Genomic DNA, 17977 nt, shown 5'->3' with positions numbered 1-17977 from the left:
CATCCTGGCCATTGCCATCGCAAGGGCCATCAGCATCGAGGACCTGGCTGAGCTGATGGCTGATCAGTTCAATCCTCCTGGCGGACCGGTCTCCAGCCCCCCTCCAGCACTGCCCACCCCCAGAACCCCGGCAGCCCCCCCCTGGTGTACTGGCCCATGTCGTGGCACAGTGCTATGCCGCAATCACGGCGCATGAGCTACAGGCAGTCCTGGACCGCCCACGAAAGCGGACGGCCCCGGGGGCAGACGGCCCCGGGGGCAGACGGCATCAGTCATCAAATGCTCCGTAACCTCGACACCCCAGAGAGAACCCGTCTCCTTGAGGCCTTCAACGCCATCTGGGGCTCGGCCACTCTCCCCGAGGACTGGCTGACGGCCGTGGGCGTGCCAGTCCTCAAGCCACGGAAATCGAGCCGCCTGCCGTCCTCCTACAGGCCAGTCTCCCTGACCTCCGCAGCCTGCAAGACCATGGAGGCCATCGCCCTGTTCAGCCTCACCTGGATTGCCCGGGTCACCAACTTCCTGCCAGAGCAGCTAACGGGCTTCAGACGGGGCAGGTACACTGCGGACTCAATTGCCGACCTGGTTTCCACCCTGGAGGATGCCCAGCACGATGGGGACGCCGTCATGCTGGTCCTGCTGGATGTCAAGGCTGCCTTTGACACGCTCCCGCACAGTGTGATCCATGAGGCCCTGAGCCGCCTGGAAGTCACTGGCCCTCTGCTGGCGTTTATCCAAGCCTTCCTCCAGGGCCGCACCTTCCGGGTTCGAGTCGGCGGACAACTAAGCTCCCCACGGCCCGTCGCAGCAGGAGTACCACAGGGCTCAGTGCTGAGCCCATTCCTATTCAACCTGGCCATGGCAGGACTACCAGCCTCCCTCAAATCCAGGTCTTCCCACCGGGTGAGGTGCTCTGTGTATGCAGACGACGTGGCCCTGTGGGTGAGGGGCACACCCAGGAGGATCCGTTCTATGCGTACATCTCTCCAGAGGGCCCTGGATGCTGCACAGGTATACCTATCGTCCATCGGCCTCACAGTGTCACCGGCAAAGACGGAGGCCCTGCTGTACCACCCCAGAGGGCGTCGGGCGCACATCACCACCCTGCGGCTCGGTGCGGATGGGCTCACGTGGCGGAACCAGGTGAAGTACCTCGGCCTCCTGATCGACCGACGCCTCACTGGCTTCCTGCGGTGAGGGCCCTCCTGTCTCGTCTACGACGAATCGGCCAGGCGGTCCAGCGCCTCCAGGCCAGGGACAAGGGCTGCTCTCCTTCCTGGGCCCTCCGCCTCTACCACGCAGCGGCCACGTCTCTAGTGACATATGCCCTCCCGCTGGTGACCCTGCCACCCGCCCGCCTTCGGACTCTAGAGCTTGGACACCGCTCCGTCCTGCGGCAATGCCTGGGCCTCCCGCGCATCTCCCCCATCGCTGCCACTCACGCGGAAGCAGGGTCCTGGCCGCTGTCCCTCCTGCTCCTCCAGATGGGTCTGCGCCATGTGAACCGCCTATATCATGCTCCAGACGGAAGGGCCCTCCTGTCTCGGCTCCGCCGAGCACCGTACTCCCGCATGGGGCTCCTGTATAGCACATTCCACAGGCTCTTCGGCCCCCCCTGTCAACCAGGCACCATTCCCGCCCCCACCAACAAGGCCGCCGCTTCCCATCTCGGTGGACATCCGGAGCTGCAGTAGGCGCCGTACACCTGTTGCTGCCCTGCAGCAGACTACTGCCACCCTGTTGCAGGAGTCCCTGGGAGGACATCTCCAGGTCTACACCGACGGCTCGGTACTTCCAGCAACAGGCCAGGCCGCTGCGGCCTGCGTAGCACCGGCCTTAGGTGCAGCACTGTCGTGCCGCCTGCGGTTCCCAGCCAACTCCACGGCGGCTGAACTGGCGGGCCTCCACCTGGCAGCGGACCTGCTCCTCCTGCTGCCTGGACAGCAGCCCGCAGTCATCCTAACCGACTCGAGAGCAGCCCTCCAGCTGCTGCGCCAGCACCAGCCCAGGCAGCACACGGTGGCCAACCTTACGGCCCGACTTATGGCCATCCAGGATGCTGGCCGTCCGGTCTCCCTCCAGTGGCTGCCTTCACACGTTGGCATCACTGGGAACGAGGGTGCGGATCAGCTGGCCGGAGCCGCCCACTCCAATGGCTCCCCGGTGTCCTCAAAAGTAACGCAGCTGGACTTCGCCCGTCCTGCTCTTCGGCAGGCCGTACGGGCCCTCCACCCCGATGCCCGCGTGGCCTCAGGAGTCCGCTTCATGCGGGTACCCGACTGCCTGCCACGGAGGGAACGGACCCTAATCCTGCGACTACGAACGGGCTGCTCATGGACACAGGCCCGGCTACACCGACATGGCAGAGCCCCGTCCCCGGCCTGCTCCTTCTGTGGGGCAGACGAGACTCTGGGCCACCTCCTCTGTGCCTGCCCGAACCTAGAGGCCGCCCGGCGTGACATGACTGCAGGGTACCGCAACCTAAGGCTGCCCTCCTACTCGGACCAGGACCTGCTGCACCCAGAGCGCAGCCAGACTGAGGCCTTCCGACTGCTGCTGGAATTCCTACAATCTACGGGATTAGCCACTCGGCTATAAGCCTGGATCGCATCCCGTGATCCAGAACACGGCCCATATTTCCTGGAAACCCCCAGCAGTCGGCGCAGCTGATGACTTTGGCGGCAGCTTGTTCACCACCTCGACACCTGCCGTGGTGCCCTGAACGGGAGTGCGGCTCCCCTGATGCCCTCCCCGCGCGCACTGGTGCGTGCGGGGCCCCGACGCGCCGTCTCCCATGGCGGTATCCAGCGTGTTTTTTTTTCTCTCCCCCTGCTGCTGTCCTGAAGCAGCCCCCCGGCGGTACGACCAGGCCCGCATCCCGTGATCCTGGACACGGCCGCCGGTCCCTTGTGCGCCAGCCCGCTGGCGCCCCAGCTGTAACCACAGCTCCTGCGCGCCGCCGGAAACGGCGGTTTTCCTTAGCGCACCCCGCCGCGCTGCTACCCTGTAGCAGTTTACCCCGCGGTCCTCATCGGCTGCCACATGGTGGCCTCCTGCAGCCCACCCGGCTGAGCTGTAGTCATCGCCCACCTCCGCCCAGCCTTTCGGCCGGACCGGGGTAATGGGCTGCCTGCCTCCTGCAAGCCCCCGACGTGCACGCGCCACTCCCAGTGCGTGCCGTTCACCCTCCCCAGTTGTGGCTACTGCTGCTGCTGGGACCTGCCTTCCTGGACACCACGGACCACCAGCGCGCGTTGCAAGCGGACATCCCCCCTCCCCACATCCCCTTTCCCAATCCCCGCTCCAAGCTGTGCCCCCGCGATATGGGTGGCATAAAACGAGTACATTCCCCCCCCCCCCCCCCATAGCCACAAGAAGATCCGAGTCGCTTCTGCGATCAGAGATTGAATCGCTGCAACGCGAAGTGCTGCGCGCTGCCGCACGCAACCGGATTTTCGCCGCGACCGCAGCGTCTTCGAAGGGGTGCTTCCGCTCGCGGTGTGCCGGTTATATTACTGTTAAAGGGGCAGGGGCTCTAATAAATTTGCGGGATGCCTGGGTTATTGAAGCACGCTGTTTCACGAATTGTGTCCAGCAAGGATTTTTTAAATGCGCTTTGTAGAACCTGAGTTATCCGTAGTTAAAATTGAATTTCAGTGTCTTCCCGCCTTTCTCTCTCCTCTCGTCTCTTGTTGCACGCTGGAAGGCAGGCGCTCATTCGCCGACCCCCCTCTGGGAGCGGAGCTTCCCAACCCGCCGAAGATAAGCGGCTTATTGGCCGCGGCCGCGGTAGCTGCCTGACGTCTGAAAGAATCTAACCAATGGCCACCTCTCACCTTGTCTACGCAGATGCGGGGGACGGAGGAGGGCGCGAGCATGAAAAAGTCGCTGGGAAGGGCTCGCCAACTTTGACTCGCGATTGTGGTTCGTCTGCTGCGTGTAGAAGAGTATTATTTGGCTCTGGCTTTCATGGCAACACAGTGCAGTGATTAAGTTAGTTAATGTGCTCCCCTCGGAAGGCGTTTCAGAGCCCTTTTAAGGATTAGCGTGCGCCAAGCTGCATATAAGATATTTTTCAGGTGTGGCGCCCTCTTTGGGCTGTGCGAAAATTCCTGTGCTGCGCAGAAAGCTGGTTAAATTGGGAGGACGCTTAAGTTTCGCCTGAAGAGTAGACGCGATAGTGCCTTTTCCCTCCTTTTTAAAGCCAAACCTTCCTACGCTAGGTAAAGCCGATTTCTCCGTGCGTTGCCCGTTGACCTTCAAGTGAGCAGAGAGCAAGCGTGGCTATAGGCCTTACCAATGTGGTCCATCACAGTGTCGCACCACCTGACCTTTGACCCTTAGATTTGCCGGTAGAGGGCGGTAGAATAGGCCTCAGCGTTCATTGGGTGACGAATCTCTCTCGATCAACGATTAATTTAACTGCCTCCTGCCAGGGTGGCAGAGTGGGCGCGCTGCCTATCCAGTGCGCGGAACGCACTCAACGTTACAGACGTCAAGCCGCGTCTAGTTGCCCGATACACCACAGCTTTCCCTCTGTAACCAGGTTTAGCAGTAGTTGAACCGTAGCTATTTTTCTCTCACATTCGCATTCACTTGGTGCCCCTTAACACGCTTGAACCAACGACCCTCTGCGGCATATGCGTTGCGAGCGGGGGCCTGGGTTCGAACCGCAATGCCGCCGAATTTCTTTTCGCATTTCAAACCACTGGGAATATTTGCGGCACGTTTCTGAGGCGTTCCTCTCAATGCCGGCGACGGATTTTCGACCGAACGAGCGGCATACGCTGCAGAGTCAATATAGACGCACGTGGGCGACGCAGGCGCGATCCGCTTCCACGAGGCGCCACCTGCGCATGCGCACTGTATCCTCGTGGTTGGTTATCAACCCGTCAAGCTCGCGAGAATCAGAGGAAAGACGCGCATGCACGGAGCGGCCATTAAAAAAAAATGACTGGCGATCATACCAACTGATTCGGAGAAGCTTCGATTTACAGGGGTCGTCTTCCCAACGCGTATTTGCATTTGGCTTCACCGTCACTAATTCATCTCGCTTCTTATGGAGAGTGGACGTGTGTGCGTTGGTAGGTGCAGGCTTGTGTGCTTCTGTGGTGTGTGCACGACCATTGGCTATCTTGCTTTGCATTACATGCACAGTCAAAGCCCATTTCTTCCTCAGCATTTCGACTAGAATAGGATGTCATTAACCCGCGCTTGTTTCCTGATTCACTCTGCCCGCTTCCGGTCTCTTCACGTTACAGCTATAGTTTTTTCTTTCCATGGCACGTTGCGTTATCCTTAAGCTGAACCCTTTTCGTTAGCCTTTATGTTTCCGCCTTATTGGTGAGTACCGGTAAGATAAGCTGTTGCACACTTTTCTCTTGAGGGATATCGGTAAACTGCCATTCACGACCCGACAGAACCTCTAGCACAATCTCCCCTCCGTCCTACAACAGATCTGCTGTTACCCGATCCTCACTAGCTTCTTTTCCCCTTTGCATTGCTCCTATAGCTTTCTTTACTTCCTCTTTCGTTACTGGAGAGATGAGGCATTGCTCTGAGCTAGTCTCTCTCATTAACGTTCTGATTACATTGGCTGCTGCATACATTTGTGTAGAACTCTTCGGATACTTTAACTATCTTATCCCTATTGCGAGTATGATTTTGCCCTCTTTGTCTCTTAGAGCATAAATCTGATTTTTGCATATGTGCCTAGTTTCCGCTTGACCGTTTTTGGCCACCTTCGTTCGTTAGAGCATACTGGATTTTCTCCATACTAAACTTCCTTATGTCGGTTACCTTGCTCCTACTGATTAGCTTTGATAGCTCTGCCAGTTCTATTCTGGCTGTGTGATTAGGGGCATTCATGCTTTGGTGTTGCTTAACCAGATATTTCGTCTACTGTGGGAGCTTGCCGGTATCCTGTCTAACCACACTGCCGCCTACTTCTACTACGCATTCCGTAATGATAGCTGTGAGATGTCGACGACGTCAGAGATACACAAACACGCATTATACAATTCGTCTCACCCCCCCCCCCCCCCCCCCCAATGAAGCTTTATCTGCCTCGTAAATTAAAACGCTTCGCATCCGGTAGGATGACCGCCTTCACCGCCGCGACGCCTGACACGGCAACCGACACTGCCGGCGGCGCGGCTGACGGCATCGCGGCCGACACGTGTGCAGGAGGGGCTCTCTTCCCCTGCCACCAAAGACGACGATGGGCTTCGATCCGGCGGCGCGCGGCAGAGCGTGGCTGGGCGTCGCGACTGGCGACGCCGGCACAATTGATGAAGTCAACGGCGACAGATGCGAAGGCCGCCGTGATCGATACGCGGGCCCCTGACGGCGCCCCGAGGCGAATAGCGTGCGGCGGAAAAGCGCCAGTCTTAGGTGGACTGGCTCAACGCGCCTCACGGTTGACGCAGGCTGCCTCAGTGACAAGTGCGGGATGGCTTCGGCGGCTTGCTTGCCAGTCGGCAGGAAGGCGACGGCGTGCCGGGGCTTTCGCCTGGAAAGAGCGCGAAGCTAGGAGCCTGCGCATCTTCACGCCACTCTTCACTATAGCGCGCGATTCTCTGCCGACCTCCAGAAATGCGCTTGCTGCTGAACGAAAAAGCCAACATGGCCACCTAGATGGGCGAGACGCGGCACACAATCGCACACTAATTGACATGTTTCCTGACTGGCACTAAACCCACACTGTGGACCATGAGGCACGCATCTTCGTCTGCCCTCCGTTTGCCATATCGTCAAATTTGTCTTCCGGCCATCGCATGTTCCTCTCCTGCCTGGCGGTTGCAGTCTCCTGGGTGGCATGCCAGAGAACTGCCCTTGTCCGCCAACTCACACTGCACTACACGCTCCACCCATTGAAGTATAATTTGCCAGGCCAAATGCTTAATTCCAATTTTTATTTTTAAACAAACAAGTCAATCGTAGTTCTTATTCTCATCACCTCGCTGATGCCATGCGACAAGGTGGCTGATCATTCCTTTACTCTTTCAAGATCGCATCAGCGGCCGCTGGTTCTGCCAATGAGCACGTCTTGCCCGTTTTACAGATAGTGCACACGCCGCTTCCACAGCGGGAGCGCCATTTGTTGTCATTGGTCTATCAGGCTGTTTAAAAAGAGTCGCAAAACCTTCTTTTAGCTCCTCAACGCTGCCCTTTGGCCCTCACAGAATCCCTCGAGTACGTCTTGCATCTTCACCCGTCCCTTTCAGTTTATATATATATACTCCGAATGTCTGTCTGCTACTTTCTGTTTCCCGTATATATATATATATATATATATATATATATATATATATATATATATATATATATATATATATATATATATATATATATATATATATATATATATATATATATATATATATATATATATATATATATATATATATATATATCACCAAAAATTGAAGAAACATAACAGGACTTAATTCCAAAAAGGCTGGTCCTCCAGCCGAAACGTCGTGAATTAAATCCTATTATGTTTCTTCAATTTTTGGTGATTTTATATTATATTGCCCAAATCAGCTGCCAGAAATCACTTTTGGTATATATATATATATATATATATATATATATATATATATATATATATATATATATATATATATATATATATATATATATGTGTGTATACACACATACACACATCCAGCCTCATCATTACCGTGGTCAAATAACTCTGACTACGAATTGCGGTCATTCCCCTATTTTTTCATGTCCCGCGTCGTAACTTGCGGACAATGTAGCGACCTCGGCTCCACGTCTCGGACTTTTCCGCTGTTCTCAATTTTCCCACCACTATGTTCGGTCTGCCTTTGCAGCTGCTCTACACATGAAATGGTGTTCACCAACGACATTCATCTCACTGTGGCACAGAGCTGTACCGCTGGTTATTGATGGCCGCCCACATTCCAACTTCCGACCCTCCTCTGAATTACAGCGGTCATTTCGTAACGGGCCACGGTCTTTTTGTTTTCAATTCCTTGGTCTTCGACCTGACGATATGTATTCTTGTGGACGTGCCTGTGACTTAAGATAACGTAAATTTGGGCTAGATGGCATATACTATAACGAAAAATAATAGCGCTAAAGCTAATAAAAGCGCTAAAGAGTCAAGAAAGCAAATTGTGAAACCAGAAGTGGTACCTTATGTACACAGGGTCGCGCACAATGTGAAAAAGGTGGCGAATCGACATGGCGTGCCAGTCATGTGTTCTGCTCCACGACAGCTTTCACAGCTATGCGCGCGCATTGCGAGCAATGAAAAAAAGAGCTCTTGCACGACAAGCATGACAAGCAGTACGTGTAGTCCTGCACAGGTGTACTATACGAGATACCATTGACCTGCAGAAAATCCTACGTGGGCCAAACAGGGCTGTGCGTAAATGACCGTACAACTGAACATGCACGATCGCTAGAAGAACTAGGAGGTGCGCATCTTTCACAGCCATCAATCTCCGTAGAGTCGTGGGCGGCGAGGGTGGCTACGGCCACGATGGTGCCATCCTCGTTCGCGACGACTGCGTTATAATAGGCGCGCAGGGTGTGTTGAGCCACGTACACGAAGAGGATGTCGGTTCTGCCTCTGTAGTGTCTGGCGCAATATTGTGCTCGGGCCCGGCGTCTGCCCCTGTGTTGCTCGGGCTTCATAATTCTGGGTAGAGGTTTGAGGCATAGTTGGCCCTGAATATCAGGTAGGATGATCTGATAGTTGGGGCAGGTGAGGAGGCGGTGGGCTCCGGGTGGAGATGCCGCAAGAGGTGTTGGCAGCTTTCTGTGCGTGAAAGTCGAAGTAACTGGTTGCTTCGTTAGGCTTTGAGCAGTTCCGAGATAGTGTTGTATGCGCCCGTTGCGAGTGCTTTGTGCTAACCGAATGTAGTAGGCGGAGTGCTGAAGTGGTCGCCTTTATGTTTTATGGTTTAGGGCGGTTTAACGTTCCAAAGCGACTCAGGCTATGAGGGACGCCGTAGAGAAGGGATCCGGAAATTTCGACTACCTGGGGTTTTTCACATGCACTGACATCGCATAGTACATGGGCCTCTAGAATTTCGCCTCTCTCGAAATTCGACCGCCGCGGCCGGAATGGAAACCGCGTGTTTCGAGTCAGCAGCCCAGCCACCGGTCGTCGCTTTTGTAATAACAAAAAACGTCATGCTTGTGTTGTGTTTTGGTAAGCATGTGATAGGGAAGCTGACAACTCAAGCGGCTGGTGATGTGGGCGTCTGTCATATTAAGGGCTTCCCTATATTACAGGCTGCGGTTGTGTGCGGCCACTCCGCGGATAAGGGCAGTGATTTGTTAGGTTCTGCATGTCTGGCAGTTGTTGGGGGAAGGTTGCATCCAAAGTGTCCGGTGTATAGGTGTCAAGTACTTTGAGCTTGCTGAACATGGGTATGTGGTCGTCGTACATCCAAAATTGTATGCGTGGGTCCCGGAGAAGTGGCACGGTCATGAGCAGTCCAATTTGAGTGCGGAGCATGCATGTAAGGCCAATATTGGTAAGGTAAGAGGTGATGTCATCGACTGCGGATTGTAATGTATCTCGTGCCTTTCCTGTGGACCCTTAGATCGTCCATTAGGTGATTTAGTCGGCGTACAGTGGTTAGTTGTTTGGGCAGCGGGGCTATGGCTGCATTTAATAAGAGGGGGAAGACAACCTCTTCTTGTGGAGTGCCCCGGTTGGGAAGGGAGAAGCGAGGCGATGACAAATGGTCGAGTTGAATCTGGGCCGTTCGTTAGATTAGGAAGGCTTGGATGCATAGCCATATGCTGGTATCAGAAGCCCGTGGTGGCCATGGTGCGAAGGATATGATCCTGGCTTATATTCGTGGCCACGGCTTTCGCCCCCACTGGACTGTGGTCACCACGGCCGAGATCGAAGCCGTGTCTTTGAGCTCAGAGGCTCACCATCATAGCCACAGCTCCACCGCGGTGGGCTAGGAAGCACGTCACCCTTTCACATTCGTTTTCCTGCGTAGAGCAATGGGGCTCATGCCAGAAGTTCAATAGCACGTTATATATTGTATTCTTTTCGTGCTTCTTACAACTTTATTTTATCGCGCCGATGGCAAAGAGGTAGAGCACCGCCTCGCGTGCAGGAGCTCATTCGTTCGTATCTCGCTGCTTCCGCCATTTTTCAGCGCTAAAATAAATAAACGAGTGTCGATAGAAGCCAACAGCGGCATACCTGCGGTGCTGCTTAATGCTTGCGAATATAGCCAAGGACCACTGAGGCTAGGCTACTCAAGGTTAAAGCCCCCTAAAAAGGCTCTCTGAGGGAGGAGCGAAAGACACACCTTCTCACCAGAACATGAGCTATCATTCCTGGTTCAGCCCTTAACCACCGCATCCCATGTGAGTATGCCATAAACCATCGGCCCCCAGTCCTCAGGAACTGCGAAGCAAGTGGCCAAGGGAACACTCCCACCTTTGACGATTCGCAGGGTGCTAAAAACCATTTGACCCCGACAAGCTGCCATTGGGAACTGGACCTGACAGTGCAACCCTCTTACCCAGTGAGCCTAGCCAAACAGTGCTGCTCGAGGAGCTACGGAGCATTGAATGGGATAGGCGTGCACAATTTTAAAGGGGCTCTGAAACACCTTCCGAGGAGAGCACATCAACTATATCAACCATTGCATTGTGTTGCCATGAAAACCAGAGCCAAATAATACTCATCTACACGCAGCAGAGGACCCACAATCGCGCGCGAAAGTTGACGAGCCCTTCTCGTTGATATTTTCATGCGCGCACCCTCCTCGATCACTCGCACCTGCGTATGCAAGTTGAGGGACGACTATTGGTTAGATTCTTTCAGACGTCAGGCAGCTATGGCCGCGGCCAGTAAGCCGCGTAGCTCCGGCCTGTCAGGAAACTCCGCCCACGGAGGTGAGGCCAGCGTAGCAGCGCCGACATTCCAGCGTGCAAAAAGTTACAAGAGGAGAGGAAAAGGCGCGAAGACGCTGAAATTCAAATTTTGACTACAGATAACTCATCGTCTACAAACCGTATTAATAAAACTCTTATGGACAATGCTCGTGAAGCGGCGTGCTTTAACTACCCAGACATACCGCAACTTTATTACAGCCCCTTTGAGAGCCCCTTTAAAGGGCGGGCGCGCATTCCAATAACGCGGTTTACCGGACGGACGCGACCTAAGGGTGGGACTCTCAGTAAATAAAGTTATAGCTGTCAACATCAACAAGTTCTTCAGCACTGACGAGAAGGTAGAAGTTATGGTGATTAAGTTTAACAAGAGGTAGTAGTTAAAGGTTGCCCACACTTACGCAACTCCACCTAGTCATAATGACAAGATAGGCGAAAGCTGTGAAGCCGAAGAATCAACAATGAGTAAGGTAAAAACACTGTACAGCCGCCGCGGTGGCTGAGTAGTTATGGCGCTCAGCTGCTGGCCTGAAAGGCGCGGGTTCGATCCCGGCCTCGGAGGTCGAATTTAGATGGAGGCGAAATTCTGGAGGCCCGTGTGCTGTTCGATATCAGTACACGTTAAAGAACACCGGGTGGTCGAAATTTCCGGATACCTTCACTACGGCGTCTCTCATAGCCTGAGTCGCTTTGGGACGTTAAATCCCCCATAAACCAAACCATAAACCAAAAGCATTGTACATTGCATTGACTACGCTGCGAAGGTATGAAGGAAAGGAACCAAGCAGGCGAGCAGGCAGTTAGGAAGATGTATACCGTAAGTTCAAGAAATAAGGGCGGATAACTCTTAGTAGAATTGGCCGAAAAGAATAATCTAAAAATCATGAATACTTTATCCCGCGAATAGGAGGAGAGGAAACGGACAGGGAAGATCAGCGCAAAAAGCAGACGGACATGAAGAAAGGCGGACACAGGACGAGCGCTGAGCACGTCCACTGTTCGCCTTTCCTTTTATGCTTCTGTTTTTCGGCTGTTTATTCAGTATGAACCGTTATCAACTCGCCAAACTCAACATTCTGCTAAAGACAAGGAAGGTCCCGAATGGAGAGACTAAAAAAAATAAAGTCGAGTTCAGGGAAGGCCTGCATCCTGACATTGTGCCCGGTAATAACTGCTATGCAAGGTGCAGGTGAAGCGACCATAGCATTTGCATTATGAGGTCTTGTATAGACCTAGATTTGAAAAGGTAACGTGCATAACTAGTGAGGAAGAAGCATACGACCGCGCTAGCAGTAGGATGGAATGTACAGGAGCCCAGGATTTTACTACGGAACACTCGTATATTCTTCTTGAAGGGAGGCATTAACGGAGAGGTGACGAACGGCAACCTTAAGGCGCGTTCACACTGGCTAGTCGCGGAGGTCGCTCGAGCCCCGAACAAGTCACCAATAATGTCCCTATATATGCGCCTGCAGTAGTCTTGTAACCACTACATAAAATATGTAACCGATTACAAGTGCAATTACTCCGTCTGAGATGTAACTGATTACAGTGCTTGCAATTGCAGTCAATCAAAAGTAACAGAGAAATTGCAGAAAAGTAATCGATTACTATCGCGTTATTTTCCTCCCAACTTTAATTGTCATAATACATTTACTCACACAACAATGGGCTACTACTCGCGAAGAGATCAGCAGCTACACTGAACACTCTCTCAATGTATGCGCTTGAAGGAAGGGCGGTGTTATCAGGTATGGACACCTTGCGAACCCTCCCGTACTTGCGCATTGCTTTTGATGCTAGAGTACCCAGGTCCTCTATGAAGTGCCGCGGTACGTTGTTGCTCTGTGCTGTGTATGTGAGCCTACGAGTTGGGTGCAGTGAAAAATAAGTTGCGGCGGCATCTGATTGGATGCAGAGTCCTTACAGAGCGGTCAGGTTACCTTTCTCGGTACGAGAAATGGAGAAGAAGACGGTGGCGACCCGGTTGCGGTCCAGAAATCGCGTACGATGCTTCTGCGCAGCCAGCGGTTCGTTGTCGCTCTGCCCGAAGGAAGTTTGCGGTCAGGTTGAGGTTCTCAGTGTTGTAATGTTGGTTGCAACTTGTTTTGGGGGAAAAATAAGTAAACGATTGCCAGTAATCAATTACAGAAAAAAAAGTAACTGAATTACCAGAAACGGTACTCTTTTGAAAAAAAAATTAATGGATTAATTACAAAATTACCAGATAATGAAAGTGATTGCAAGTAATGAATTGCTTGAATAGTAAATAGAATTTACCGATATTACCGCTGCCGTCAAATGTTCATTGCGGTGCAGCTGACTTCACAGGTGCAGAGCTGCTTCTTTGCACGCGCAAGGTAAAAGTACTATACAGTTACGCGCTTCTTTTCTCTCAGCTGCTGACGCCTCTATTGGCTAAACGCAATCACACGGTAGAAAAGCATCCACGAATTGCGGAGAATCGAATTGCTTGATGAACTATGTGATCTTCTAAACAGCTGCATTGAAGAAAATGAATTTGCCTGTGCTTTATTTTTGAATGTGTCCAAGGCGTTTGACACAGTTAATCATGTTGTGTTGGCAGATAAACCACACAATTATGGGTTTAGGGGTCCTTTTCTATCTCTTCTTGTACACTATCTATCCAATCGTTCACAACTCGTTGCAGTAGGTACATTTAGAAGTGGCCTGCTGCAGATTAAATCCTGCGTTCCTCAAGGATCTATACTTGCACCTATTTTGTTTAATTTATATGTCAGTGACTTGAGCTCTGCCTGTAAACTGTGCCGTGTTTTTCAATATGCTGATGATACACTCTTACTTGCTAGACATAATGACTTTAAGACAGCATTATCTCTCATCCAACACAACAGCGAGCTGGTTATGGAATGGTTCAGCAATAACTTAATTAATGTTAACAATTAAAAAAACTCAATTAGTATTTTTTCACAATTATTTAGAGAATTCCTAATGATGTGTCTATTCGTTTGCACAGACCAAATTTCGCCCCATGCAAATGCCCTTTAATTATACCTGTGTCAACGGTCAAATACTTAGGTGTATTCTTTGATTACGACATGTCTTGGAATACCCATTTGTCTTTCGTCTGTTCTCAGCTTCGGAAAATTGCTTGTTTGATGCACTCTATTAAGACCCTTTGCCCTATGTTTGTACGCAAGCAAATTGTATACGCCTTAGCCGACAGTGTGTTACGTTATGGTATTTGCTGCTTTTATTTCTGTTCGGCCTTTTGGCGAAAGAAGGTCAACAACATTCTGAAATCTATCCTTAAATCAGTTTTATATGGTAAGGCGCGAAATGAAGGTAGTAGCGTTTTTGAACTATTACATATGCCTGACTTCTCTCACCTTTTTTCTGAATCAGTAGTTTTTAAGCATATTTGGACAAGCGATTTTTGTACACCATATATTCCGGTCAAAGATCTGCGAACTCGTGATCGTTTTCTCGTGCCTAGATTGCGAACCCGGTACGGCCAGCGTCTGCGAAAACATTATGTTCCGTCTGTTCTCAACCGGTTACCTAAAGAAATGTTTTCTGCTAACTCCAAAAAAATAGTGAAAGCTTGCCTTGACAAATTACGTTCTTAGCTCCAGCATTCTGTTTTGATACTATGATTTTACATTTTTCTTTGTTTTCTTTGTTTGTTTTCTATCTGCTTGTGTGTATTTTTGCGTCCGCACTTTTCGAATTCATTTTAGTTTTCTCACCCTCCCCCATTTTTGCTTTTGTTTGTGTGTTCGGTGCATGAGTTTTGTGCCGTCTGCTGCCGGGCGCTGCCACTCAAGCCTTCTAAGGCTTGGACAGGCCCGCATTTGTATTGGATTGAGAAAATAAAATTTTTTGTTATTATTATTATTGCATCGTTTAGTAGCAAGCAGCACAGGTAATCAGTCCAGTACTGGAAATGCATGGGGCCACTCTCATCCATTGTAGGACCAGCCTTAGCCAATACATTTCCAATATTGGGCCGATTAGAAGTGCTGCTGGCAGTAAACCACTGCTGACAGTAAATTCATACACCAACTGTTCTTGTGCTTTGCGGCATTTTTTTCCCCCGAGCGCGTATTCACTGAAAACGATGTTTTCTTAATTAAAAAAGAAAACGGCTGTGATTTGTGGCGTTTACAACAGATGGCGCAACGCATCCACATGGCGAGTGTTTTGTTCGTAGCTCATTGAGGGTGCCCTCGGTGCAGCTGACGCATTACTCGCAAGCTGTCACATTCAGTCATTGTTTTTTATATAAGGGCAGTTGGAAAACCGCGGCGGCGCGCCAAGGAGCAGAGCGGACCGAAACGGGTGCCGCCTAGGCGGTGGCGCTGCGGTCGCTTTGGGATGGGCGCGTCGTTTGCTACTTCAAAGGAGCGCCAGCAGACGGTGACTCGCGTGGGTACAGAAACGTATTGATAATGAATACAAGCGTAAGTTGCGCATTCGTCTCTTTTGTATTAATGAAACAAGACGGCTTAGTAGCATTTATAAGCACAACCTTAGCCGGGCACGTTGAAAACGTGTTGGCAAACAGCTTATCACATGCGTATTAGATACGCATTCAAGAGGTAAAGCTACCGTGCTCCCAGTATTGATTACTTTATTTATAGAAAATGCCTCTACCATGAGGACGAATATATTTTCATCTCGACGCATTGAAATAGAGAAAGTGGCTGAAGAAAAAATTAAGTGCGTATGCCGCAAGGAAAAAGAAAGGAAAAGCATTTATTGTCTCTTCAAGCTTTCGCCAGATTTTATTTACAGACACTCAACTTTTATTGATCTAATCAACAGAGTAAAGTTTGCAGTCTACTTTGTACAACCGGATATTACAGACGCCAGGAACCCAAACTACGAGGGGGTAAGCGGCCCGTCGTGTTTCTTTGATTTTGCGGCATGGAACCGCGCAAAGAAGGGCTTTAAGTTTCGGCCGAGATCTACAGCCAAAAGCTCAACCCCGAGCATCCTGGCATCTCGTACCGCAGGCGTAGAGCGCACGCGAACTTTGCAATACGTGGACGAGCGCGACGTGAAGCAGCCGCGCCGGGCGCAGACGATGCGAGACGCGAGCCAGCGTAGACCAGTTATGCAGAAAACTCTTCACGTGACCAAGTGCAGCCAATGGGCGTCGCGGCGGCGAAAAAGGAAGGAAGGAAGGAAGGAAGGAAGGAAGGAAGGAAGGAAGGAAGGAAGGAAGGAAGGAAGGAAGGAAGGAAAATTATTGTTTATGATGTTTGGAAGGCGCGGACGCGGCGCGTTCAGCTGTCTCCTCTGTTGAGGGAATCACCGTCCTTGCGCCGCACTGGGGGTAAGGGAAAAAAAGAATAGCGATGGAAAAGGGTGTGGTATGAGAAAACCAAGAAAACAAACGTGGTACTGACACAACCCTAGAAATGGCGCTCCCGTCTCTTTAAGATGAAAGCGGCAACGGAAGTGGGGCCGCATCACGGGGGCAAGTTTCCCGATGTCCTTATCTCACATGCCCCACCGGAGGCGGCACCTTGCATTAAAGGGCAGTGGCACTTCGCTTAACCGCTGTACCACTGCGCCAGGTGTGGTTTGAGGGCTCCCAGGAATCTGAGTGTAAAGTAGAGAATGACCAATTCTGCATACATGGGCGTTAACCCATTAAAGCTGCCCGAAGAATTACCATCCGTGAACAATGGATTGGAACAACGGCACCGAAGTGAAAATCGAAATGCTAGCGGACGTAATTCACACCTGGGCTAACTACGCAGATCGACCGTCAATTTTCTATTTGACTAAAATAATTATGTCTACATAAGGGAATTTTCCGTAGATGCATTGAAAGGCGCCTTAAAATACTTTCCCTCCTTATGTGCAAGAAGCACCCCTCGTTCACAGACTGTTTGAAAGAAAAAAAAACATGAAGCGCGGAAAGAGGCGGAACTTTTGTTCAACAGGGTATGCAGACGACGTGTGATGCGTGCATAAACATGCTGGCTTTTTTTTTTTGTATACCGTTACGATCGCTCAGAGTAATTTTTTTCTTTGTTAACTATTAACGGTAGGATTTTTCGTTAAATAGGTTAGGCTCTCTGCGCGTCGTTGAGCGATGTCTCTCTAACCTAGGCCTTGTTTCTACACACGGTATTGGATGTGCAGCATGTTACATGGAGAGACTCAGCCGTCACGGGACAAACATTATTGTGAGAATGTAAAAAGAACGAAAAATAAAGTTTCCCTGCCCATACAGTCGTCACGGGACAAAAATTATTGTGAGACTGTAAAAAGAACTAAAAATAAGATGTCGCTTCCCGTGCAGCCATCACGGGACGGAAATTATTGTGGGACAGTAAAAAGAATGAAAAATAAACTGTCCCTGCCCGTGCAGCTGTCACGGGAAAAAATTATTGTGGGACTGTAAAAAGAACGAAAAATAAAGTTTCCCTGCACATGCAGCCGTCAAGGGACGAAAATTATTGTGAGACTGTAAAAAGAATGAAAAATAAACTGTCCCTGCCCGTGCAGCCGTCACGGGACAGAAATTATTGCGTGACTGTAAAAAGAACGAAAAATAAAGTGTCCCTGCCCGTGGAGCCGTCACGGGACGAAAATTATTGTGGGACTGTAAAAAAAAAATAAAGTGACCCTGCCCGTGGAGCCGTCACGGGACGAAAATTATTGTGGGACTGTAAAAAAAAATAAAGTGTCGCAGCCCGTGCAGCCGTCACGGGACAAACATTATTGTGAGACTGTAAAAAGAATGAAAAATAAAGTGACGCAGCCCGTCCAGCTGTCACGGGACAAAAATTATTGTGAGACTGTAAAAAGAACGAAAAATAAAGTGCCCCTGCCCGTGCAGCCATCACGGGACGAAAATTATTGTGGGACTGTAAAAAGAATGAAAAATAGTGTCACTACCCGTGCAGCCGTCACGGGACAAAAATTATTGCGTGACTGTAAAAAGAACGAATAATAAAGTGTCCCTGCCCGTGGAGCCGTCACGGGACGAAAATTATTGTGGGACTGTAAAAAAAAAATAAAGTGTCACAGCCCGTGCAGCCATCACGGGACAAAAATATTGTGAGACTGC

General features: G+C 50.8%; 2 protein-coding genes across 4 annotated transcripts in view; one reads left to right on the top strand and one right to left on the bottom strand.

Moving 5' to 3' along the window:
- DopEcR (G-protein coupled receptor DopEcR) overlaps positions 1–17977 on the bottom strand; it is a 356283-nt gene that overhangs the window by 24435 nt on the left and 313871 nt on the right. The window lies entirely within an intron of this gene.
- On the top strand, positions 1516–2598 carry LOC144126433 (uncharacterized). The gene has a single exon (XM_077660438.1). It carries the CDS (start codon positions 1516–1518, stop codon positions 2596–2598), a length of 1083 nt encoding a protein of 360 aa, XP_077516564.1.

Source organism: Amblyomma americanum, chromosome 1 (assembly GCF_052857255.1).
Source record: "Amblyomma americanum isolate KBUSLIRL-KWMA chromosome 1, ASM5285725v1, whole genome shotgun sequence".
In the NCBI taxonomy this organism is placed as follows: domain Eukaryota; kingdom Metazoa; phylum Arthropoda; class Arachnida; order Ixodida; family Ixodidae; genus Amblyomma; species Amblyomma americanum.
The sequence above is the reverse complement of the archived record's forward strand: the minus strand, read 5'-3'. Positions and strand labels throughout refer to the sequence as shown.

Excerpts from the sequence above, each read along its gene's own strand:
- LOC144126433 (XM_077660438.1), top strand. The coding sequence starts at position 1,516 with ATGCTCCAGACGGAAGGGCCCTCCTGTCTCGGCTCCGCCGAGCACCGT.